Genomic DNA, 27,672 nt, shown 5'->3' on the forward strand with positions numbered 1-27,672 from the left:
GGCTCTGTGCTTAGACCAATTCTGCCAGTGTTTGGTTGACCATATGAGATGCTGGGCATCAAATCAGGATTAATTGCCTGTGAGGCAAGTGCCCTTCACACTGAACTATCTCTGGCCCCCAAAGCATACCTTTTTTTGATAAAAACTCTTAAGAAGTTCATTTAAGTATCAGAATTATAGTAGGAATAGTGACTGTTAACAAATCTTGCTTATTTATGTCTAAAGCATTGAGTTAAAATTTAAAATAAAAAATTATAATAAACTTAATAGACGAAAGATGGTTAAAATCATTGTTAGTGAATATAGAATTATGCTGAAACTTGGCTAAATTCTACTAACCATTTTAGAGTTCGATTAGAGCCCGGCACGCTACCGAGAGTATCCCGCCTGCATGGCAGAGCCTGGCAAGCTCCCCATGGCGTATTCGAGGTGCCAAACACAGTAACAACAAGTCTCGCAGCGGAGACGTTACTGGTGCCCGCTCGAGCAAATGGAAGTAATACCATAAAGGGTTTTTTTTTTTTTTTGGTTTCTTGCTCCCATTTTGAATTTATAAAATAATATAAGCAATATGCTTTAAATGGAAAAAACGTGAGCTGGAGTCATAGTTCGTATGCACATACCTTGCGTGTTCAGGGACTCTACTAGTTCTGTCCCTGGCTCCACTGGGTCTTTGAATCACTGCTAAATATATCACTGGAGACCCTTGTACACCAGGTTGTGTCCTTTGTGTCCTTCTGGAATCGCCAAATGGCTGAGCCAGGCTTGGCACTCAGTGATCTTAGAGAGTATTTTCAGAAGTGAAGCCTTAGCCTCATAGCCATTGCTTGGGAGCCTTCTCCCCACAATTTTTAAAATGAAGAACTGAAAAGAGACATAAAAGTCACTTTTCCTTTTCACAGTTGATTTCTTACATTCTTCAGTTATCTACCTTTCAAATTACAAAGTGAGCATTAAATATCAATCTTTGCTCTTTAAGCATTCTGCAATAGTAGATTTATAAAATTTTCTTATTTTAATGTACTTAGGACCACTTAGGGCCATTATTATATCTGATGTTTATAAAGCTGTACTTCATCGTGTTTTTGTTTCTTGGTCACACCTTGTGTGTTCAGCGGATATGTTCTTGGCTCTGTATTTGGCATCACTCTTGACAGTGCACAGGGGAGCATGTGGTGCCCAGGATTGAAATCCCCCAGGCAAAGTATCTACTCACCTGCCTGAGCTATCTTTCCATCTTTTGTTGTGGTTTTTTAAATTTGCTTTTTGGGCCACACCCCGCAATGCACAGGGGTTATTCCTGGCTCATGTACTCATCCCCCTCCCCCTGGCGGTGCTTGGGGGACCATATGGGATGCTGGGAATTGAACCCGGGTCGGCTGCGTGTGAGGAAAATGCCCTACCCACTGTATTATTGATCCAGCCCCTTTTGTTGTGATTTTTAAAAAAATTGGCTTAATATTTTTTTTGTGTAAAGTACACTTAAAATTGGTGTGTAAGTATATTTAGAATGAAATAACATTTTGCATAATTGAAAATGTCTTAATTTTATAGAGTGTTTAAAATGTTCATGTTCAATATTTTTTTCAAGGAGGACTTACTGCGTCTAAAGAAACAGATGAGGGTGTTCTGTCAGATATGTCAGCATTACCTGACCAATGTGAATACTACTGTTAAAGAACAGGTTAGTAATTATAGGTAGCAAACTTTTCTAAGCAGTAGTTTTTCAAAAATTTGTCAATGTATATAAACTATTACAGAAAACTTAATATGGAATTTGAACAAAGTAGTCCGTATATATACCATGTCCATATATCTTACATATGTCCTTATAAATGTGTTTATGTATATGTATCATTCTCAGAAGGTCAGTGCTACAATAATGTATGTCTAAAACAATATGAATTATGAAATAAACCATGGCGCTTTAAAAATTTTTTAAAGAGAAAAAAAGAAAAACTAGACTGAGATAGTTGAATGGAATAAAGACATTCAATTTGTATGTTGATTTAAATAATCAGTATGAGTTTATTCTAAAAATCGACTAAAAGACTAGGTCTGTACATAAGAAATGAATTTAGTTTTATTCTATGGAGTACCCATAGAATTGAGCACATATAACTTAGAAGAGAAATAAGTGACTATGACCTGAATACCAAATTTTATTTCTTTTTCAAATATATGTGACACATTGTTTTAATTATCATATTGCTGAATTCTTACCAATTTGATGTATATAATTATGAACTAAAAACTCAGTTCTAGAACCTTTCAAGTTTTTATCAAGAAAGTTCAGATGAAAGGAATACATTTTTTGGATATTAAATTTAGTTTAAAGTCTTGGGATCGGGATTTTCAAAGAACTTGATGCACATAGAACATCGAGTTATACTTTGTATATTTTCATATCTCACAAGGTATACAGCTTTTCTGTATTAGTAGCACTGTAGCACTGTCCTCCTGTTGTTCATCGATTTGCTCGAGTAGGCCCAGTAACGTCTCCGTTGTGAGACTTCTTGTTACTGTGTTTGGCATATTGAATACGTCATGGGTAAGTTGCCAGGCTTTGCTGTGCGGGCGAGTTACTCTGGATAGCTTGCTGGGCTTTCTGCGAGGGGCAGAGGAATCAAACTCGAGTCAGCCATGTTGACTGTGTGCAACGCAAACGCCCTACCCGCTGTGCTATTGCTCCAGCCCTCTGTATTAGAATTAACATTTTTTTTTTATAATTGGGTCTTGTTGATTTTTTTGGTCTTTAGTTTGTGTATCGGTTTACCTAGTAGCTCCTAGGACTATGTCTTAATACTTTATTTGGTCTGTGAATTTACTTGATAAGTCAATATCACCATTATCACTTTATATCTTTTTCTGTTTTGGGGCCACACCTGGCAGTTGTCATGGCTTTTCTCCTGGCTTAGCCCTCAGGAATCACTCCTGATAGTGCTCTGGGAACCATATGGGATGTGGGGATTGAAGCAGGGTCAGCCACATGCAAGTTGAACCTGCTCTACTATCTCTCCGGCCCCTTTCACTTTATATCTTTATTGCTTATTTTGTAAATCTTTTTTGCAATTTACCTAGTAAGATAAAGTCACCATTATCGCTTTATATTTTTGTTGCTTATTTTATAAAACTGTAATTTCAAATATCCTGACAGAGAGAAATTGCTATTTTGATGGTAAAATAAGGAGAAATGAGAGGAGGGTTAAAAACATAAGATAAAAAGAAAGGAAATGTGTGGTTCTAAAAGAGTAAAACTATTATTTTATTATGAGATTTTATTAAAGATTATAAGATTTGCTTTATAATCTTTTTACCAGTAATCTTCCTTTAAATGTAATTTCCTGTTAACTTTGTGACCCTAAAATTCTATTTTTACTACACTTTTACAACAGATAATTAGCTTATTCCAGTTACCTTCTGACTAATTTATCTGTGTTTGACTTATTTAAAAACTCTTAAGACAAATTTTAGTAATCTCCATGTGATGCCATTTCAGTCATGTTTATTGATTCTGTCAGTCTTGCCTGGTGATTAGCCAGCAGGCCTATACTTGGCTTCATTTATTTCTGCTTAATAATTACTATATATACTAACATTGAGAATGCTCTAAAAGTACCATTAAAAGGTCTTGGGATATATCTTGTTATTTTTTTCTTTCAAGTTTAAAATATTTCCTATTTGAGTTTGGAGATATAATACAATGAGTTTAGGCCTTTACCTTGCATGTACCTGACTCAGGTTTGGTCCCTGGCAGTGCTTATGATCCCTCCCAGCCCCCTGCAGGAGTGATTACTGAATTCAGAGCTAGGAGTAAGCTCTGAACATAGCTGGTTGTGGCCCCAAAATAATAATAACAAGATGTAAATTTTACAAGACATTGGTGTATAGAATCGGACGAACTAAGGTTGAATTCTGATTGCATGTTTTGGCAGTGTTATGTTGTTAAAAATGAATATTTGTTAATGTTACCTTTATAAAAACAATATGCAAACATTAATGTTTATTGTCCTATGGAACTTTTTTAAGTTTTAAATATATAAAGTTACTCTTAGCAGCTGGTGAAAGAAACCTTGGTTTCATTGCATGTTTTCCTTTTTTAATAGGCTTTCACTATTCTATGTGATATCTTAATGATCTTCAGCCATCAGATTATGTCAGGAGGACGTGACATGTTAGAGCCGTTAGTTTACACTCCTGATTCTTCATTACAATCTGAGTTACTCAGCTTCATTCTGGATCATGTCTTCATTGAACAGGATGATGATAGTAACAGTGCAGGTAATTTTATTGCTTTTTGTTAAATCTGAGTGTCTTCTGTAAATTAAATTTAAGTCAAAACATATAAAAATTCTTTAACACTATGTGCCATTTAACTTTTTAATTCAATTAATTTTTCCCATTACACTTTATATAAACACTGGTTTACAAAGTTGTTCATTATAATTTGTGTCGTTCAATATTCCAATACCACCATTGCACCTTCCTGCCACCCTTTTTATTTTAGAAACACAGATACATGTTGCAGCACATTATGTTTATTTGTTTATCATTATAAAGATAGTGTATATATAATAATATATATATCATGTAATTAGCTTTGGAATACATAAACTTGCTTACCTATTTAAGCTGCTCTAGGTTTCTCAGTTACTTGCTTATCATTTTACTGAGCCTGATTTTCTGTTTTGTATAAGACAACTGCAAATTAATTAGACTGAGCAAAGTAACTAGTACATGTCTGATAATATTTGTTCCCTCTTTGTCTTAATCATTGTTAATAGTATTCAGGTAATTTCAGAAGAATGTAATGTTTATATGATGTTCTTAAATACTTTCATAACACATTCATTTCGGTCTGGGCATTAAACTATGGTTTCTCAAGTCTAAAAATATTAGAAACCACTATATATAAGCTTGGAGTAGTATTTCCCTGTCTCCTGGGAAATAATTCAAACTATCTCACATGGCGTTACATTAATTTTGACATCTTATTTATATTTAGGGATGCCTAACTTGAACCAGTCATTGAAAAAGAAGTAATATTTGTTCACTTATTTCTGATTTTGCTTTTATTTTGAATTAAATTTGAAGACAGCGCAGCATCATTTTGTAAATTGACACATGAGGTTACATAAATATACACAGTAGATATACTGTGTAAATATATGTGTAAATATATATATGTAAATATATGTGTAAATATACACATATATTGTAACTAAGTACAAATACATAAAATTCTAGACATACCTTATAGTATGACTTAAAGAGCTTTGTTCTCAAGTATTAAAAACAAAATTATGAGTAAGTTTATAGTCTTAAGGTTTTTCATCTTTAACTTTGAGTTTAATCACACTTTAAATTTTTGACCAGCACCTGGTGGTGCTCAAGGACTACTCATAAATTTTTGCTTTAGCGGTGATTTCAGAGGTATTTGGGGAACCTTCTTAAGCTAACTAGCCAACTTAATTTCTGTTTATTTTTACATTTTTTTGTGGAACACTTTTATTTTTAGCATTCACTTAACATTCATTGGTCAGCAGGCTGTATTGTAGGTGTTGTAGATATTTCAAAATGTGGAGATAGCTTTTACGAATTTAATTCGATAAATATATCTAAACACAAACAACTACAATATAATTTGATAAATAGTAGATACATATAGAACATATATGATCATGTAGAGAAAGTTTAGGATTTGAAGCATCAGTGAACTAAACAAACATCTGAAGTGGACACCAAAAGTGAGAATTCTACGAACTTTGCATTTCTATTTTGAGAACTAGAACAAAATTTGGTTTGGGCATATAGCCTTTTTATTGGGGACTGCTGCTACTTCATTTATACCGGAGGTTCCCAAACTTAATTTGTCCCATGACTCACTCCCTTTTCTTTTATTCCAATTTATTTTTTAAAAAATTATTTAAGAACTGTGTTTTACAAAGTTATTTATAGTTGGATTTTAGACAAACAATATTTAGCTACCAGTCCCACCGCCAGTGTCAACTTCCTTCCCACCAGTGTTACCATGCTCCCTGTTACCCCCTCCTCCACCCCATCTGCCACCTGGCAAGAACATTTCAAAGTTCACTGGTTGCAACTAAGATCTCACATTTTCAGTGTTGTTGAGTCTGTGTGTTGGATATATAGCTATATCTCTCTACCACATCATGTTTATAACCCTGACCCCTGTTTTCCTATTAGTTCCCTTTCTCTTCCTTGATTTCTTCTTTGATTTCTCTTTTCCCCTTTGACTTTTTTTCCTTCTCTTTCTCTTCCCTATGCTCTGGGGTCAAGACTGATCTAGGCACCCACCATCCTTTACAGCACCTCTCCTTTACTGCTTGTAAACTTCCTCGTTCAGTTATCCTGTATACCTCTGGTAATTGAGATTATCCTCTTTGTCCTTCTGGCTTACTTCACTCAACATGTTACCTTCCAGTTCCAACCAGCTTGCAGCAAATTGCATGATTTCATCTTTGCAACTGCTTAGTATTCCATTACATACATAAAGCACATCTTTGTCCCCAAAGTTAATTTTGTTTGCCACTCCCTTTTCAGAAAAAAAACCATCATTCAGGTGCCCCTTTGCAAATCTGCCATTTTTTTACAAGAACAAAGTGTTCCCCAGCGATACCAAAGGCTACTGCCATCCTCCCTGAATTGCTCTAGCTACTCATTGTGGAAGGGTTGGGTTGTAGTGCACTATGACTATGACTTTTTGAGAAAGAAGCACTTATGTAGACCATGGTAAATTGAATGAGAATATGTTGGTAAGTACTTCTGAGTTTTCTTGGAGATTCCTGAAATTATGCATCCTTTCTTATCCTTTTTCATTTTGCAGTATACACTTTAAAATGTATTGGGGCCAGAACTATTGTACAATGGTTAAGGTGATTGCCTTGCATACGGCCATCCAGGTTCTATCTCCAGCATCCCACATGTTCTTCAAGCCTGCCAGGAGTGGTTCCTGAGCACAGAGGCAGAAGTAAGCCCTGCGTATAGCTGGATATGGCCAAAAAACCCAAAGAAAATAAATACTATATTAAGGTTGGAGCAATTTTATCCTTTATGCGATCAACTCAGGTTCAATTCCAAGAACTCCATAAGGTCCACTGAGCACCGCCAGGAATGATTCTCAAGTACAGAGCCAGGAGTAAGCCCTGAGCACCACTGGGTTTGGCCTCCAAGCAAAAATAATAATGAAAACCAAACATACAAAGAAGTATAAAGCGACTTAGTACAGGGAGTTTGCTTCAGGGACTGGAGCACACACTTTGTTTGCCAGGAGACCTAGATTCCAACACCATGGCAGGACTTGTTCCTTGTGGTGTGGCCCGTCAACCTAAATAAGTGAATAAATAAATAAAAATATGTTCTAGTTTTATTCAGAAGCATAAAATATGTGACAGTTTTTCATATTTGTCTTCAGCAGTTGTCACATTTTGCTGTCTTTGATTCTTTTTTTTTGTATTTTTCTTTTTCTTTTGGGGTTGCATTTTGGGCCACACTCAGCATTCATTACTCAGGGCTATTCTCAGTTCAGTGGATTGGGTGTCACTGTCACCTGTGTTTAGGGCACCTTGCAGTGCTGGGATCAAACCAGGTTTGGTTACAAGTAAGGCAACACCTTAACATCTGTACTACCTTTCCAGCCCCCCTCATTTTTTTTGTTTTAAGTAATAAAGAAGAGTTAGAAAAGTAATTCTCTTTTTTATCATTCCCTAACCCTGGTGTTCTCTCTTTTCGTGAAAATAGGTACTATCCCAAAATTAATGTTTACCATGTTGCTTTTATTGTTTTGTTTATGGCTATGTTCCCTGGCATGTTGCTCAGTGATGCTCCTGGCAGTGCTCAGGGGACCATATGGTGCGGGTATCAAACCTGGTCCTCCTACATACAAAGCATGCGTATTATACCTTTAAGCTACACCCCCACCCTTGTCACCCTTGTCATGTCTTTGCATTTTAATTTTGTTTTACTAACATTTATACATAACACTTAGTGATGTATAGTTCATTTTCTGTTGCTTTCACTTAAACGGTATGCTGAACACAGTGTTTCGCATATTAAAATAAATTTTATTGGAGAATAGGTTTTATAACTAATGGATTATAATTTGATGCTGTATATACTACATCATAATCAGTACTAAAATTTGGGTTTCTGTCTATCATTGTACATTTGATCTGTTTTTTTTTTTTTTTTGGTTTTACCAATATCCCAACCCTCCTTTCCTTTCGTAACTACCAGTCTGTCCTCTATATCTAAGAGTTCTTAATTTTGTTTTGTTTTGCTTCGTATGTTTATATTTCCTGTAAAAATAAAATCATGGCTTTTTTCTTTCCTGTCTTTATTTCACTTAGCATATCTTAAGTTACATCTATGTTGTCACAAACGTCAATATTTTGTTTACTTAATAACTCAGTAGTATTCAGAGTATGTGTTGTGTATATCACACATTATTGTCCCTGTCACTGTCACTGTCACTGTCCTCCCGTAGTTCATCGATTGCTCGAGTGGACCCAGTAACGTCTCCATTGGAGACTTTGTTGTTACTGTGTTTGGCATATCGAATACATCACGGGTAGCTTGCCAGGCTCTGCCATGCAGGCGAGATACTCTCGGTAGCTTGCCGGGCTCTCCAAGAGGGGCGGAGGAATCGAACTCGGGTCGGCCATGTTGGCTGTGTGCAAGGCAGACGCCCTACTGCTGTGCTATCGCTCTAGCCTTATTGTCCCTGTACATTGCGTTTTTGCTTAGTATTTCCCTACTTTCTTTTCCTTTATTGTTGCTGCTGCTATAACGTTTTTGTATCACATATTTGATCGTGGTATTTGCACTCTTGGTTGTTATACTACCGTGGTGGTAACACACTTTGGCTATGGTAGTCAGATATATAGTGTAGTTCTTGCACACATTATTACAGTACTACCTGGAAGTTATAGTTTTGCTGACAGCAATCTCAAAAGCCATGCAAGACATTGTACTAGATAATGTAGGGCCTTGGACCAACCATTGAGGCCTCTTCAACCATTGAGACCTCTTTCCTAGAAGCAGGCATTCAACTTCTTTAGTTAATCGCAATATATCTATTTTCATATTGGATACCGTATTTAGTTGTTTTCAGTTTTTCTTTATCAGTTTTTCTAACAATTGCTTTTGTCTCCACATGCTTTTTTAGACTTTATCTAAGTATGGGATTGTCAGCCTATGCACATATAATCCTTGGTCATATGTTGCCAAATTATTTTTAAAGCAGTTGTATATTTTATTCTCATTCTCATGAGCAGCATATTATAGTGCTCAGTTGTTTTTCATCTTTAGTGACTGGTTAGAAAAACCCACACCTATAAGCACTGTCAGCTCATACTAGTAATGGTAATTGATATCTATAAAGGGTCCCAGGTTAATAATAAGGAAATAACCCTATCTATAAGTTCCCTAAATACCCATGAGAGCAAAGGTAGCTTATTTTTTGAGTACAAAGAAGAGAAAACCAATGCTCTCTTTTCCTCTTCAAATGAAGAAGCATTTATTTGAGATTTATTTTTGAACTAAAACTTGTTTATATATAATTCTGCATCCAGGCATACTAGCAAGAGATAAAGTAAAAAGCTATTTGGTGTCTATAAATAGTTGGACACAGTTGTGTCTTGAATACACTGTAGTCTTTTTTACAAAATAATCATCTTAGATCAACATATGACCAATGTTACCTTGCAAGATGGTTTACTTTTAAGAGTCTCATTCTCATTTTCTCTGCCTCCTCCTTTATTATGGTAATTATTTTGGTGATTGTTACCTTCCTAGCTTTATTCCCTTCACTTTGTTACCTACAGCCTTGCTATAAAGTTCTATGTTGGCATAGGCCGTAATCCTGTTCCACCAACTACAACTGTGTCCTTCTGCTTTTTTGTTTGTTTTTTTGCTGTTTATCTCTTTGGACTATTCAGCTTTGATTTTTATAGTTTCTAGAGCCAATCTGATGATACTTGCTTTCTGACAATCTCTTTACTGTTTCTTTGTTTGGGTGATAAAATAATTTGTTCTTTTGTTTTATGAAATTTAGTGTTTTCCAAAGCACCGAGTGCTCAATTTGTGTTTTAGGAAGTATCTGTGCTCAGTCTGCCCAGAGAAGTTTTACTTGGCTGAGAATTCTTCCATTTTAAAACTTTGACCTTTTATTATTTTGGGGAGGAGGAGTCTATTTACCACCCAGTTTGTGTTTTTATTCCACTTCCAAAACATTATTTGCAATGGTTGCAAAGCATTTTGTAGCCCTCAAAATCTCTTAGTAAATATAGGCGATTTCATCTGTAAGTGGAAAAAAGTACTTCTAGGTTTTTTTTTTTTTTTGGCTTTTGCTTTTTGGGTCCCACCTGGCAATGCAGAGGGCTTACTCCTGGCTCATGCATGCAGGAATCACTCCTGGCGATGTTGGGGGACCCAATGGGATGCTGGGAATTGAACCCGGGTCAGCCGCGTGCAAGGCAAACGCCCTACCTGCTGTGGTATCACTCCAGCCCTATTTCTAGTTCTGAGACCAAATGACTAGAAGCATAATTATTTAGAAAGAAGTAATGTTATTTTCACAGAATCATGTATAAAACATTAGCTTAAATATTTTTAAAAGAGTAAACAATATATTTCATGTGTTTCTACACCAATGTTTGTCTTTTTTGAAATATGCATTTGTGATTTTCAAACGTGCTTGTTTGTCTTAAATTCAAAACTCAAAATTGGGCTTTAAGAGACTGGAGAGATAGTACAGAGGATAAGGCACTTAACTTGCCAACCCAGTTAAATCTCTGGCATCCCATATGGTAACCTGATCCTGTCAGGAGTGATTTCTGAGTGAAGAGCGAGGAGTTAATACTAAGCACTGCAAAAGAAAACAAAAATTTTTCATTAACTTATTAAATTAGATAGTAGTTATCAAGGACTATCAGAGATAGGGTAAAATACATCTTTTTGTTTTGGAGGCCAAACTCAGTGGTTCTCAGGTCTTAACTCCTGGCTATTGCTCAGGTATCATTGCTGGCTTCGCTCAGAGGTTCATTGTGTGTGCCAGGGATCAAATTAAGATTAGCTGAACCACAAGGAAAGGACTTTCCATATTGTATTATTATTCTGGCCCAAATAAAAATACTAGTTTAATTTCTCTGGCCCAAATAAATACTAGTTTAAAAGGACATTTTTTTTATAAAATACTTTTGATAGTAGAAATGTTATATTGAATATCTAACAACTATATGCCATTCACGAGATAGGAAATATAAATTGCTAATAAATAACTTCACTGGAAACTAAAGTGTAATTCACTAATAGTATTTTTTTCAAACTTTAAAAATATTCATTTGGGGAACATAAAGCAATAAAATGGGAGACTAACACCCAGGAGTGGCTGAGATTAGTACCAGGAATTTTGCTCCATGACTTGGAGGCCAGCCACATGTGCTAGGGGAAAAGGAAGCTCAGATAGAGAAGAGAGCACCAAATAAAGGGTGTTGTGAGGATCCTCCCAGGGTGGGAGAAGCATGCTGAAAGTACACTATAGACCAAACATGATTGCCACTCAATGCCTCTCTTGCAAAACACAGGACCCAAAAGAAGAGAGAGAGAACAAGGGGGAATGCCTGCCACAGAGGCAGGTTGGGATGCTGGGACCCGTGGTGGTGGAGGATGGGCGCTGGTGGGATGGGTACTTGATCATTGTATAACTGAAACCCAAGCACAAAAATTTGTAAGTCTGTAACTTTACCTCATGGTGTTTCACTAATAATAAAATTAAAATTAAAAAATTAATAAAAATGTTTTCGGGGCTGGAGCGATAGCACAGTGGGTAGGGTGTTTGCCTTGCACTTGGCCATCCTGAGTTCCATTTCCAGCATCCCATATGGTCCCCCATGCACTGCCAGGAGTAATTCCTGAGTGCAGAGCCAGGAGTAACTCCTGTGCATCACTGAGTATTATTCTCTATTAAGGTAGTGCATCTTAAAAGTACTTTTATATCTGTGGTATAGACATTTTGCTATACCATTCCTTAACACCACTCAACTACGAATAACTTTGTAATGAGTGCTTTAAGATATTAAAAAATAATTTATAAAAAGCATCCAGGGCCTGGAGCAATAGTGCAGTGGGTAGGGCATTTGCCTTGCATGCAGCTGACCCTGGCTCAGTCCCCACAATCCCATATGGTTTCCCAAGCACCACAAGAAGTGATTCTTGAGCAGAGAGCCAGGAATAACCTCTGAACATCACCGGGTGTGGCCCCAACCCCTGTAAAAAGCATCCAGAACAAAATATGTTGCTTTTTATCGTAAAGATTTCATTACATCTTTTTTATAGAGACAAACATTTGGCAGTATTTAGATGTTGTGCAGCGTCTTAAATTACAACTATATAAATTGGTCTGTCCCCTTGATGTCAGAATGTCAAGATCTCACCTAATGTATAAAAATAGAAACGTTCTTTCTAAAAGCATTGTTTCCTGTGTTAGTTTCAATGAGTATACATTTGCAGTATGTGTAAAAGAAGTATGCTTCAGTAATAGTTGGGAATGGGATGGAATCCTTTCTTTTTTTTAATTTTTTTGGGTCACACCTGGCGATGCACGGGGTTACTCCTGACTCTCCACTCAGGAATTACCCCTAGCGGTGCTCAGGGGACCATATGGGATGCTGGGAATTGAACCCGGGTTGGCAGCGTGCAAGGCAAATGCCCTAGTCACTGTACTATTGCTCCAGCCCCGGGATGGAATCCTTATAAAGCAAAGGATAAGAGGTTTTTCTCTGCTTACTGTGTCCACGTTTGAAGAGTCATACATAACAGACTGAATCTACAGCTATTATTGGTCAACTGTCCTATTAGAGAAGTAGATAAATATGTAAGTTTATTTGCTATAAAAATGTTCTTAATGAAATTAATTTTGCTAACCCAAAAAGACAGCTATGTGTGTAAAAAGACAACTTTTTCCTGACTTCATTACGCATAGTTTATTTTATTCAATCCTCTTGCTCTTGTTCCATGTTTATCAGGTAGCATTCTGATTACTAATTAACTTCACAAAAATTCTTTGGAATTTATATACTGCTCATTCACTAAGGTTCTTAATAATGATTACAATTTTTGTGTTAATACAAATATTTCACCACTTACTATTCACATTTTCTAAAACAAGGGCATTCAATACTGATTTTTTCAAAAAGTTTTGGCCATACCTGGTTATTCTCAGCATCACTCTTGACAGGCTCGGGGGACCATAGTGGGTGCCAAGTATGAAAACTGGGTCAGCTGCATGTGAGGGAAGCACCATACCCGCTGTACTGTCTCACTGCAAATTTTAAATGCTATATGACTGAACTAAAATCACGATAGCTTAATATTTGTAGCTTTCACCCTAGATGGTCAACAGGAGGATGAAGCCAGTAAAATTGAAGCGCTACACAAGAGGAGAAATTTACTTGCAGCATTTTGTAAGCTAATTGTATATACTGTGGTGGAGATGAATACAGCTGCAGATATCTTCAAGCAGTATATGAAGGTAAAGTTGAAAAAGTGGAAACCAAGAAATTTTTATTAAAAGACAAGTAACTGATTGGTTGCCATTGATTTTTTAATGTAGTAACTTTTCTAGTCTAATTAAATTTTTTTAACACTTTTAGTAATATTTCTTCACACTTCCACCCCTCCTGCATTAATATACAATTTTTATAGTTGATCTAAATTTGGAATCTTAGAAGCAGCGTGTTTTAAGGTTAATTGTCACTATTAGAAATTGCATTTTGTGATTTAGTTTAACAATACAGTATTCTTTTTCTGCTTGATATAGTGCTGATTTAGAAGACAGAAGATATTAATGGTAAATTTGGCTTGGTATAGTATTTTACCTCGAGTAACTCAACACCTTTATATATTACCACTGTTATAACTTAAGGTTGCTTTCATTGACAGTAAGTTTATTCATAATTTTAGTAAATGTTAGGTTCTCTAACTTTTGTTAGTATTACTGGGAGGGATATTATATTAATTGTTTGAATAAAATATGTAACAGTTTTTTAAAAAAATTCTTTTATTTATTTTTTATTAGTGAGACACTATGAGGTACAGTTGTAGACTTACAAATTTTGTGCTTGAGTTTCAAAAAATTCTTAGGTAAAACCTAATGAAATAAAAATATTTTTAAAAAACTTTGCTTTTTCAAAGTATGCAGTAAGTTTGTGAAAACGTAGTTTAATCTCTCTGGAGTATTTTACTACATGTAATTCTCTAGCACTGTTTAAGAGAATTTTAAGTTATTTGGCACCATAATTGCTACTTTAACAATCAGTCTTAGTTAAAATAAATAATTTTCAGAATTTAAACTTTTCATATTTATATATCATAGACAAAATTTATGAGTTACAGGGCATGGTTATTCTGTAACTTCTGATAGTTATGTTTGTATTTTGAAACAAGATCTTAAGTTAGAAAAACCTTTCAGGTGTGGAGTGTTAAAGTAAATGTCATACACAAGTTTTTCTACATTAAAAAACTGTTTCATTAAGCAAAAATTTAGTAACATTACTAGCTGCACATAAACTGCATTCCAATAGCAGTAATAGTTATGAAAATCACCATTATTTGTCTGAATATACAAAGAGCACAAAAACCTTATTTTTATCCTTTGTTATTTCTGAAAATCTTTATAACCAAATTACTGTTTTACTCCAGACATTCCTGGGGAGGAGTGGCTTCCATTCAATGCTCTTGAAACCACTCCTGCAGATACCCAGACATCTGGGCCCATTGGTGCCATGCTGGGGACCACCACAGCCACACCTGATTGTTGCTTTGCAGGCGGTCCATGTGGAGATAGGGTTTGAACTCAAGTCAAATTATGCACCTTGAGTGCTGAGCCATTTCTCTCAACACTTCATACAACCAACCAATTTTGGAGCTTAATGTGACATATTTTAACTGTTCTCTATTTATAGTTTGGGACCATTAGTTCTCAGGGCTACTTGTGGTTTGATGCTCAAGGGACTATGTCATGCAAGGACTTGAACCCAGGGTAAAGATGTACTCTAGGCAATTGAGCTTTCATTCAATTCAACAGATATTTCTTAATTCGCTGAAGCAGGGATTAGTAATAATTAGTAATAATGATTAGTAATAATCAAGTTTAGCACTTTATATGCTATTGAAGGCATAATTTTAGTTATACAGTTTTTGTGTCATGTTTAATTGAGTAATCTAAAATTAACCGTACTGTCCAGAAATTTTAATTCGTGTGCTTTTCTTTTCTAGTATTATAATGACTATGGAGATATCATCAAAGAAACAATGAGTAAAACAAGGCAGATAGATAAAATTCAGTGTGCAAAGACCCTTATTCTCAGTTTGCAACAGGTAAGATGTTGAAAAGAGTACCAGCTTTGGCTAACATACTTAACACCTAATAGTTTTCAACATAATAGTAAAGGATCGTCAAAGAATATAGTAGGTAATTTATGAAAGTAGTTATAATCTCACTAATTCCATTATAATATTGAGATCATTTTTTTGCTCTCATGCTGGCAAACTTAAAACCTCTTAAGGTATGGGGAAAATAGATATCATAACTAATACATACTTGCATTTGTGTGCATGCGCATGTGCGCGCACACAAACACACACACCAGCCTTCCCAAGGAGAGCTGTTAAAAATTTATGTCAATTTTTAATCAGTATACCATTTAAGGCAACCGTTACACAATTTTTATCAAATTGATAATAGAAAAACTAGTTCATAAGATTGTACATGACAACAATTTTTATAATAACAAGACACTAGAAATGAACCAGATTGGATATTTTTTAATATATTGTGTAGTACATTCCTACAATGGTCATATTGTAGCACATAAGGTTCTTAATATGTATTCATTAATATTAAAAATATCCATGATTGGGGCTGGAGCAATAGCACAGCAGGTAGGGTGTTTGCCTTGCACGCGTCCTACCCGGGTTTGATTCTCAACATCCCATATGGTCCCCTGAGCACCGCCAGGGGTAATTCCTGAGCGCAGAGCCAGGAGTAACCCCTGTGCATTGCCAGGTGTGACCCAAAAAGCAAAAAAAAATCCATCATATATAGTTGGAGAATAAAATAAAAGAGATTATAGCATCCCTCTAAAATTGTTCATATCTTTATATCTGTTTGGAAAAGAATCATCAGAGGCAGGCAGTAGGGTATAAGGGAAAATGGGGACACTGGTGGGGGGAAATGTACAATGGTGAAGGGAAGAGTTTTGGAGTATTGTATGACTGAAGCCCAATTGCGAGCAACTTTGTAACTGATTAGGAAGAGGATAGAGGGTTGTTAGAATGGGAGGGGGATAGTGATAGTCATGACACTAGAAACACACTGGTAGTAATTGATACATACATATATACACACACACACACATACACATATACACATACACTAAAAAAGATTCAGTTAAAAAAAGAAAAGAAAAAATGGGATAATGGAAGCATAATAGCAGTGTGCATTAAACGCTCGCATAGGTGGAAAACAGAAAAAGAATCATCAGAATGTTCAGGGTTAACTTGTTTGCTCAGTTTACAAAAATTTTACTTTATGGGGGCATTTGTTTCCACTTTATTTTATTTATCATTTGTAATCAGAACAGAAAACCCATTTTCAATTTAGGAAGTTAAAAAGTAGTACTTAAATAACTTGCTATAAAGTGATAGTTACGTATGTAGAAAGTTTCAGAAATAGTAGGAACTAGAAACATTATAATTGTAGTTTAATGGTAACTTTTTTGTTAGAAGCCTTCTGCATGTTTATATGAATTTTTAAATAAAATTAAACCTTCATGCATTATGTTTTTGCAAATCTCTATTTGCTATATTAGTAAGTTCTTAAACATTTTTATGCTATCAAATACTTTTTTGGAATTTTAGTAATGATATATACAGTTCCACTTTATAAGCAGAGCATAATTTAACTAAGATTTTTGATTCACGTTTGGGCTTTTTATAATGTTTTCCATTATAAATAGCACTAACATTTTTGTGTATATAGGTAAAGGTCCTCCCGTTGATCGTCGATTTGCTCGAGCGGGCCCAGTAACGTCTCCATTGGAGACTTTGTTGTTACTGTGTCTGGCATATCGTAGCTTGCCGGGCTGTCCAAGAGGGGCGGAGGAATCGAACTCGGGTCGGCCATGTTGGCCGCTTGTAAGGCGAACGCCCTACCCGCTGTGCTATCGCTCCACATAAATATTATTGCTCCTTTTGGAGAAATCCTGGTATTTGGAATTATTCTAATTCAGAGTTATTGGAATTATTCTAATTCTAATAATTTTAAATTATTAAAATTTTAACACTTTCATCAAAATTGCTTTTTAGAAATGTTACCTCATTTATAATTTTCTGTAGATCAGAGAAGTCATAGCATTTTGTTTTTATTAGTAAGATCCATTATCTGTTAAAATCTTTGAAAATTTATGGATTAACATTTTTTATTTTTGTTTTCAACTTTTCATTACTTTATGATAAAAGTTCATCCTGTGAAGATTCATCATTTTACTGTAAATAATAACACAGTTGCATAATAATTTATCAGGCTTCCTTTGTCATTATGTTTTGATACCATTTTATTAAATTAATTATTTCTCTGCCTTGGTGCTCAGGACCACTCCTGGTGGTGGTTGAGGGGACCAGTGAATTGCCAGGGATCACTCATAGGCCTTTTGCATGCAAAGCATGCTCTAAGCTTTCTGCACTCTCTGGCCCCTATGTGCCATTTTAATATCCTGTTAATACCAGTCCAATAGATTTCTGGTTTAACTAGCCTAGAGAGTTTCTAATGTTAATAAGTAAATCTGACCTGAATATATGAAATATTAAAATTTTGGTAGTTTTTTTAAAAATACATGTTTTACAACAAAAATAACCCTTAGACTGAAAAATATGGTAATTACTAGAGGAAGAGGTTAGAGGATTGGTAGAATTATAGGGCAGATAGTGTTATGGTACCAGAAACAGTCTGGTCGTAATTTATACACACACATTTATATATCAAGTGAGAGAGAAAGAGAGAGGAACTGTACTCCAAAAGTTTTGTAGTATTGTGACCAATGAAAAATTAATACAATAACAAGAGAACTGTTTTAGAACAAAATAGTGCTTTTTTAAAAATTATGTCATTATTTTAAATGCTAATACATATGTACCAGAATAATTTAACATGTTTTCTCTTCCTGAAACAGCTTTTTAATGAAATGATACAGGAAAATGGCTATAATTTTGATAGATCGTCCTCAACATTCAGTGGCATCAAAGAACTTGCTCGACGTTTTGCTTTAACTTTTGGACTTGATCAACTGAAAACAAGAGAGGCCATTGCTATGTTACACAAGTAATCTCCAAATATTTTATTCAACTCTTTCATATTTAACTTTCATTACATTCTTTATTATTCTCAAACCTGTGACACAGTAGACACATACACTAACACATGATTTAGGATTAAAAGTTTCATAAGTTTTAATTAAAACCATACCAATCCTTGATAGATTATGTATAGAATAGCATATATTCTTCAATTGGTATATATCAAGATTTCTTAATATTTTATTCTACTCTCATAGCTAGGTAGAGGCATATTTCAGGTTTGATTCCATTTTTTAAACTTTACAGTGACTTTTCCCCCTTGCTTAGTACTGTATCCTTTCTGTCCGTATATTTTCTTTCCTTACCTTAATTGGATATTACTTGATTTTTTCCTATGGCTGTGGATAATATATTGATCAACTATACTTTTAACTATTGACTATTTTAGAGTATTTACATTGTCAACATATGTACGTTAAGACATTTTATCTCTTCATTACATTAAAAAATCTTGCTCTTTGAAAAGTCAAGGGACTTTGTGTCTCATCAAAGAGTTTATCTCCCTGCACAAATCTTTATACTTAGTTTCAAATCTCCTGCAACTTAATTTCATTCTCTGCTTTTATCCTACTCTAAACTCTCAAATTCTTCTTCATGGCTTTCACTTCTGGTGGCTGCCCTAAGACTATGTGGGACTGATTGGTGCATGGGAATCAAACCAAAGGCTCCCGGCATGCAAAGCATGTGCTCCAGCCCTTTGCTCCATTTCTTTGACCCTTCTTAACTTTATTTTTCTTTGGTTTTTGGGCCACACCTTGGGGTTTGCCCCTGGTTCTGCACTTAGAAATTATTCTTGGAGGTAATCAGGGTACCATATAGGATGTTGGGGATTGAACATAGATTGGCTATGTGCAAGGCAAGCTCCTTATCTGCTGTACAACCCTATTCATGACATTTAATTAATATATCAAATAATAATTTGGTTGATACTCGAATATCACAGTCTTTTTCTGAATTATATCCTTTTCTTCAGTCAATAACTTTACCAGTTTCATTGTATTGGTTTTTACTGTTATCATTTTGATATAGTAGTGATGAGAATTTACTTTATGAAAGTACATGATTCATAAGATTTATTGTTAAGTGAAAGTAATCCCTGCATAGTTTGATTTTGAAGTTTTACTTTTTAATGGTCTGGAGTGATAGCACAGCGGTATGGCGTTTGCCTCGCGCGCAGCCAGCCTGGCCGAGCTGGGTTCGATTCCTCTGCCCCCTCTCGGAGATCCTGGCAAGCTACTGAGAGTATTCAGTATGCCAAACACAGTAACAAGTCTCACAATGGAGACGTTACTGGGCCCGCTCGAGCAAATTGAACAATGGGAGGACAGTGTTTGTTTACTTTTTAATAGGTCATTATAAGTCGTGCTTAGTTTTTATTTTTATGTTAGTTATATGTTTAGTAGGTCTTGAAAAATACAGAAATTATTTTGATAATTATGTAAGAGAACTCATTTTCTAAATATATTTACTTGTTCTCATACCGTTGCCTTCATAATCTTTGTTTCTCAGATTAAATGCATAGGAAAGGAAACATCTTAGTTTTTTTTTTAACAAAGGTACATTTTGCATTGTAATCTCTAAAATATATGACTTTTTTGTTGTTTCAGAGATGGCATAGAATTTGCTTTTAAAGAGCCCAATCCACAAGGAGAGAGCCATCCACCTTTGAACTTGGCATTTCTTGATATTCTGAGTGAATTTTCCTCTAAACTACTCCGTCAAGACAAAAGAACAGTGTAAGTATTTTACTTTTAATATTTTTGTGAATTCGAAAGATCAGTTTTTATACTTGCAGTCTCTTCGTTGTATGCTCAGATTATATTACAGCATTTAGTGCAGAGATTTTCTAGTATAATTGTATTTTATGCTAAATAATATTTTCTGTAAATTTCCCTCACATTATTGTCGTGACTTTAAAAGGTATAACTTGAATGCGTTTTATATTTCTATTTGCATTCTTGGCTTAGCCTAAGGAGGGAATATTTAACAGAAAAATATTGGCAGTTCATCAGGATTATCTTAGCATAGATGTGTCCTGATCTGTAACTACACAGGAAATTCGTTCTCCATTTTAAACATTTTTTATTGAGGTTATGTGATTTACGTTACTGTAAATGATGGTTTCCCATGCATAAAATTGTACCACACCCCTTAACAATGTACCCACTTCTCTCCCCCAATGTCCCTCCCTTTCTCTTTTTAATTTTCACACTCTGAGTTCTCTTGTCTACAGTTCCTTTATATAGGATACTTTTCTGGTTTCTTTTTCCAAAGGTGACATAAGAGTCCTACAATTGGAATTCTTAAAATCTTCCACTGCCACACACCGCACTCCCCCTACATCCATCCAGCATGGTTTTGAATAATATGAGTAACTAATTAATAACCTCGTCTAAAAGTTGACCATTGTTTATTAGCATTTTAATATGTGTGGGTTTCAGACCAGGAATAAAATTCAAAGGGGTAAAGTTTGTGTCTTCTGTATTATTGCTCCAGCCTGTATTCATCTCTTTTTTTTTTTTTTTTTTTTTTTTTTTGCTTTTTGGGTCACACACCCCGGCGATGTACAGGAGTTACTCCTGGTTCATGCACTCAGGAATTACTCCTGGTGGTGCTCGGGGGACCATATGGGATGCTGGGAAATTGAACCTAGGTTGGCTGCGTGCAAGGCAAATGCCCTACCCGCTGTGCTATTGCTCCAGCCCCCTGTATTCATCTTTTAAAGTTGTTTTTCAACTTTACTGAACTATGAGTGACTATAACCATATGTAAGTTGTATGCATGTGATTTGATAAGCTGATAGATTGAATAATGTTTGTCACCATAGCCAAATTACCTGGAGGCATTTTCCCAAGGTGGTTTTATTAAAACAATGTTGAGTATAAGTAGCAGAGTACAAAACTATGCTATGATGTTTATAGACAATGTATTAAGTAAAAACGTTCTGAATGATAAATGGAAAGTTTAAGTTACTGATCATGTTATCTTTGGGATAGGGAAGAAGACATAGGAGAATAAGTTTAGTGAAGGTTACATATATGTCATATTCTGTTAATTTATACAATGGGTTACATTGTTGTAAATAGATATCCAAGAAAGTTTATTTTGTCTCAGATGCCATATTTTGTCACAGACTGGTAGTAGTTTTCAGACTGTAACCAGTTCACAGATTATACTTTGAGTGCTATTCTATGGTGAATAATTAAAGTGTGTTGTAATTAAGAAATACTGAATAACATCAAGCACTATGTTTGTAACTGATACCACTCCTGTTTAATAACGTTCAAAATGCACACATCTTAGTTGACTTGAAACATTTATTACTATGATAGCAGTTACTGAGTTATACTTTATAATAAGATGAGAAATTATGTAATTAAGTATAATTTAGACAGACACTGACCTGTTCATCCTAGATAATCTAGAAGTCTGGGATTTGAATCAAATTATGCTACTTTCTCACTTTTATGTCTGTGTATTGACTGCAATATTGCTTGTAAGCCATAGAAACCTTGTAATAGTTACTTGTATATTAGGAGTGTGACCTCTGTTTGGATAAAAGTTTTGGTAGTGGTCATCTCTGATTCATCTTTGTTTTTGTCCCCAGTGCCTGGGACATAGTAAGTGTTCCAACAATTACTAAGTTGAAATGCTCTGAATTACTTTTTTCGATGTAAGAATCTTGATAGACAAAATTGCTTATATAATGGGGCTGAGCTTGAATAGTGAAGTAATATGTTTATGCTCACAAAGCTACGTATTGGTTGAACTGAACCAGAACCAGCTTATTTGATTTTCAATCTTGTCCTCTTTCCAGAAAATATTAAGTTTGTTCTTAAAGTAGAGGAACTGAAAAGTTAGAATAGAACAGCACTATCTACAGAAAACACTTGTTAATGTATACTTTGAAGAAATGTGAACTATCAACCACTATCATGTTTTATACTGATGTATTTTGCCTTTTATTTAATTTTAAATACAGCACTGAGTGTTCTATTTGATATGTGGGCCTTATGATCAATTATTATTTTTTAAAATGAATCACCTTGAGATAAAATGAGTTACAAAGCTGGTCACGGTCAGGTTTCAGTGATACAGTGTCACAGCACTCTTCCCTCCACTATTGAACATTTCCTCCCACCAGTGTCTCCAGTTTCCATCCCAACACCTTCCCCCAGTCTCTCTCTATGGCAGGCGCTTTTTTTTTAAAAGATAGTAGTGGCAATTTTATGTATGTTCATGGTTTCTACTTCTTTTTAAGGTATGTTTACTTGGAAAAGTTTATGACCTTTCAGATGTCACTCCGAAGAGAAGATGTATGGCTTCCGCTGATGTCATACCGAAATTCTCTGCTGGCTGGTGGTGATGATGACACTATGTCAGTCATTAGTGGAATCAGCAGTAGGGGGTCAACTGTTCGGAGTAAAAAATCAAAACCATCTACAGGGAAACGGAAAGTTGTTGAAGGCATGCAGCTCTCACTCAGTAAGAATATAGTATATCCCTTATCTCCTAACTGAGGTGTCACTAGATTAATCTTACTTTTTCTGAGATTAAATAAGTATTTTTCACTTACAACTTGTACAATGTCTCCAGTTATTTGTAAATGTTATCTTTTAAGCATTTTGATCACATAAACTCAAAGACTGTTGACTAGAATTGTATGGATGCACCTCACTTATAGATGCATAACTTGCTGGCTCTTATCTTCAGATGGCTTGTGTGTCAAAAGCTACCTACACTTGACCTCTCCATATTACTATTTGACTTCCTTGTTGAGTGTCTGGGATCTAAAAGCAAATGTCTCGAGGGACAGGAAGTGGAAACTGTCACAAATCTTAATTCAGGAACTGATACAGCATTATTTCTACCCTTATTTTGACTAAGCAGTTACAGAGCCCACATTCAAGGGGCTCGGGCTCTTAATGTGAGGAATATCTTAGATTTGGAGACCTTATTTCAAAATTGCTCCATAATTCTTCAGTTTTCACCACGTATCAGTGTTTACAACTTGGTTGTTCATTAGATTAATGGTATTAGTTCTTTTTGGTCTGATTATGCAAAGGTATAAACTTTTAACATGTTTGGTTTTCTTTTGGTTTTTGGGTCACACCCATCAGTGCTTAGGCCTTACTCCTGTCTATGCACTCAGGGATCACTCTTGGTGGGGCTAGGGAGACCATATGGAGTGCTGGTGATCAAGTAATCACCAGACCTTACATACTTCTGTTTTCCTCTGTTCCAAGCCCAAGTGGTTGGAAACTAACCAGGTGTTTGTTAATCTGAACGGGTTTTATTAGACATATGATACATGATGAGTCAGAATTCCTGACTGAGGGACTGGGTTTCAGTATTAGAGCTCCTGCTTTGTATGTGTAAGACCCTTGGTTTGTTTCTCCAACACACAAATAGCCTTCCTCAACGCCTATCCTAAATTAATAAACTTTAATTCTATTAATTTTCTTTTGCAGCTGAAGAAAGCAGTAGTAGTGACAGTATGTGGTTAAGCAGAGAACAAACACTGCATACCCCAGTTATGATGCAGACACCACAACTCACCTCAACTATTATGCGTGAGCCTAAAAGATTACGACCTGAGGATAGCTTCATGAGTGTCTATCCAATGCAGACTGAACATCATCAAACTCCTCTTGATTATAAGTAAGTGATTTGCTAATTTTCTGTACTACAACTTTGTTAATTACATAGAAAAAAGTTAAGTTAAAAGAAGAATAAAATTCTCCTTGAAGCACGCAGGTAACATGGATGTTAGCTCAGAGACAACAAGAGGAAGCAAGGCAACAACAGGAGAGAGCAGCAATGAGCTATGTTAAACTGCGAACTAATCTTCAGCATGCCATGTAAGTGAGAGTGCCTTATTGTCTGAGTCTAGGAAGTTCACTAATTCATTTTAACATATTTTATCGTGTGCCTTATCTAAAAATTTCAGCAAATTTTAGAGTTAACTAAGCTGAAATAATCAAGGAACTAATAAAACTTGGTCTTTCCAACAGAAAAAATATTTTTAAAACTATTAACTAGTTAGCTCAAGGGCCAATCTTAGGTTGATCTGTTGGAAAAATTCGAGTCCTTGTTTATTTGGTACACAAACTTAATGGCTATCTTGATTCCCCACCATAGTTCAGGTGCTCATCTCTCACCTGAACTATTGTATTGACTTTCTAACTTGTTTTCTTCCCTCAAATGTCCCATTTATCTTCTCACCAAATCCCACCCCCTCACTCTCTCACCGCCACTTCATCATTCACACTACCATCAGAAATTACATTTTTTAGAATAAAAATTGGATCATGTAACTTTTGTTTAAAATCTTTCCATAGCTCCCTATTGCCTATTAAGATAAAGTTCAAACCCCTCTTAGCTCATGGCATGCAGAATCCTTCAGAATATGGCTCCTACCTATATTTTAGCACTATTTCTCATTCCTGGCAACTGGTGAAATCACTGTGAAGAATAAGTTCAGGTGTCATTTTATATGAAGCTGCAGTCATCTGGGCTCCATAACACTTATGTATATTTCTTATAGCGCTTAATCAGATTGTATTGTAATTATTTGTTTATGAGTTTGTCCCTTTCTCTAGACTGTGAGCTCCTAAAGGGCAGGGACCGTTTTTATTACCTGTCAGTGCTTGGCACATAAAAAGTGCTAAGTAAATGTTCATTGAATGAGTGAATGTCATTGCTAAAAAAATGTAGTTTAATTTTAAGTACTTTGTTATTAATGGAATCTGTATAAAATTTTATAAATCTTTATTAGCTTTGACTCCAAATAAAATGGCAGATAAGCAGTCATTAGATGATTTTGGTATAAAGGAAAAGTTACTATGATTCTGGCTATTTAAATCTTGGAGTTTAAAAGCTTTGTAATTGTAAATAATGTGGCATATGTTTTAATGCTTGAAGATCGTAATTGTTACCTTTTTAAAATTTCTATTTTTGTTTTGTTGGTTTTTGAATGATGTAAGCTTAATTTTTAAGAAATGATCATTTGCTACGTGAGTGGTAGACTATTGAAATTAACATTATCACTATAGTGGTCTTGAGAACCTCTATAGACAGAGCATACTCCATTACATACATGGGATTCTGATCCTAACTTGTCCAATATTGTCATCCTCTGCACTATCACTTGGTTCTGGCCCCTATTCTGTGTTTGTATATATATATATGTATTTTTTTTTTTGCAGTGCCAGGGATTGAACCCTGAACTTCACATATGCTAGGCATTCAATATACCACTAAATCACAGCCCTAGCCCCTGTTTCTATGGCCATATTGCCCTTTATATAGTTTTTGCTTGTTGGAGTCCAAACTAACTTAAACTTCCAACCAGTTGGCAGTTCTAACATTCCAAATTTTGCTGTGCATTCATTTGATCCATAATTCTCCTCTGAAAAACTTTTCATCAGCTTCACAGCATCTCATTATTCAGTACCATTTATCATTATTTTTCATTTGTAATTTAATTCACCATTACATAGAAAACTGTAGTTAAATTACTATTACCAGAAAGTTCTTTTGGTTGCTGGACCATAAGTAGTTTACTGCCAGAAACTGTAATATATTTCTATTTTACTGTGATTTTTCTGCCCAATGATATCTGCCCTATAAATGAAAATACTTTCATTTTATCTGTGGTTTTTGTAGTTAAAATATTATCTCTTTCTTATATGCCAGATGAAATGCAGAATGGATTTCTGGTTTTCCATCACATGACTCACTAAACATACATGTTCCCTTCATAGCTGCCTCCATCAAATACAGTAAAGTTGTCATACATTATTCAGTACTTGTAGGAAATAGGGGCCATTGTCAACCTATCTGTTCAGGTATCATAGATTCAAAATTATTTCTGATTATCTGTATATTTCAAGATTCAACCTGATATTGTATTTGTAAACAAGCATTTAATAAGTAATAAGTCATTGATTTGGAGGATGGGTTGGGAAAAGAGGTAATTTTGAACAAAGTGTGACAGAAAAATCACTTTTAGTTTCATAATTTCATTGTCTCAACTTCTGCAAATTTGGGCTTAATTTGTGAATTTAACATTTTGGTTTATTCTTTAGATTTAATATGTTAAGATACAGAACTTTTCAGTCTTATTTTCATCTAAGTTTTCTATAATTAGTTATTAGTTTAATAAGACACTGAGTCCAGTTTTCAGCACAAATGTTGCTCAGTTATTCCTGAAGCAGAAAGATTTCTTTCAGTATTTTTATGACATTTTATGCAAATACAGTTTTCTTGCAATAGTTATATCATATTTTGTCATGATTATCTGTTTTCCATATTAGACTGTAAGCCCCTTGAGGGCAGGAACATGTCTTTTTTTTTTTGCATCCATGGAACATGGCGAAAGTTTGGCACATAGCCGATACTGTGTGAATGAGCAAGTGCCGATGCATGTTTTAGGTAGAGTGAATGAGTAAATGATGGGTAAGATCAATATTATATATTAACAGAATCATGTATTCCCAAAATGTCATTTCTTTGGTCTCTGTTTTATGTTTATCAGTTTGTACCCTGCCTACTTTCAAAAAGGATTTGAGGTATCTTGTCTGTCCCACGTGCGGAATTCTCATTGAACTTTTGTATGTGATATCAGAACTTATCAAACTAAATGAAGTGTATAGAATAAGCATAACTCCTTAGCATTTTAAGGCAGTGAACATTGCTGTTTTGACATCATCGATGACATTTTCAATGCCTAATCATTCTCCCTGACCTTGAATTTCATCATTTTCCATTACACTTGATATAGAGAACTACATAGTTGCTGCCAGTATACTAATACTCACAGCATTGGTTCAGATCTAACATTGGTTTATGTTTCTCTAGTCGGCGTGGTACAAGCCTAATGGAAGATGATGAAGAGCCAATTGTTGAAGATGTTATGATGTCCTCAGAAGGGAGGATTGAAGATCTTAACGAGGGGATGGATTTTGACACCATGGATATAGACTTAGTAAGAAACAAAGACTTTTATAATATTTTCCATTCAAACTCTTTGGCAATTAAGTTGTATATTTATTAGAGGCAACAGATACTTGCCATGAATTTTTTTTTCAAAATTGTTAAGTAGTTGTCAGTTTTATAGATAAATGATAAGAGATTGAGGTTGAGGGGAGTTGGTAAAAGTTTGTTAGATCCTAGTATAGGATGATAACAATGCCATAGTTCCCTTTCAGAGTAACTTACAAATGTATTGGTGTA

The 27,672-nt window shown here is 35.1% G+C and overlaps 1 protein-coding gene across 8 annotated transcripts in view; it reads left to right on the forward strand.

Moving 5' to 3' along the window:
- The window catches only part of STAG2 (STAG2 cohesin complex component), a 155,699-nt gene that overhangs the window by 120,290 nt on the left and 7,737 nt on the right, over positions 1-27,672 (forward strand). For 5 of the 8 annotated variants that reach the window (XM_056125644.1, XM_056125647.1, XM_056125646.1 and 2 more), the window contains exons 23-32: positions 1,592-1,684; positions 4,107-4,281; positions 13,401-13,552; positions 15,298-15,399; positions 18,252-18,400; positions 20,043-20,171; positions 22,697-22,920; positions 23,907-24,096; positions 24,186-24,296; positions 27,298-27,424. In XM_056125644.1, the coding sequence (XP_055981619.1) occupies positions 1,592-1,684; positions 4,107-4,281; positions 13,401-13,552; positions 15,298-15,399; positions 18,252-18,400; positions 20,043-20,171; positions 22,697-22,920; positions 23,907-24,096; positions 24,186-24,296; positions 27,298-27,424 (1,452 nt within the window). The remainder of the gene's footprint in view (positions 1-1,591; positions 1,685-4,106; positions 4,282-13,400; positions 13,553-15,297; positions 15,400-18,251; positions 18,401-20,042; positions 20,172-22,696; positions 22,921-23,906; positions 24,097-24,185; positions 24,297-27,297; positions 27,425-27,672) is intronic. The other 3 variants (XM_056125649.1, XM_056125650.1, XM_056125651.1) reach the window with 3 other exon arrangements.

Source organism: Sorex fumeus, unplaced genomic scaffold (genome assembly GCF_029834395.1).
Source record: "Sorex fumeus unplaced genomic scaffold, SorFum_2.1 ptg000058l, whole genome shotgun sequence".
NCBI classification, from domain to species: domain Eukaryota; kingdom Metazoa; phylum Chordata; class Mammalia; order Eulipotyphla; family Soricidae; genus Sorex; species Sorex fumeus.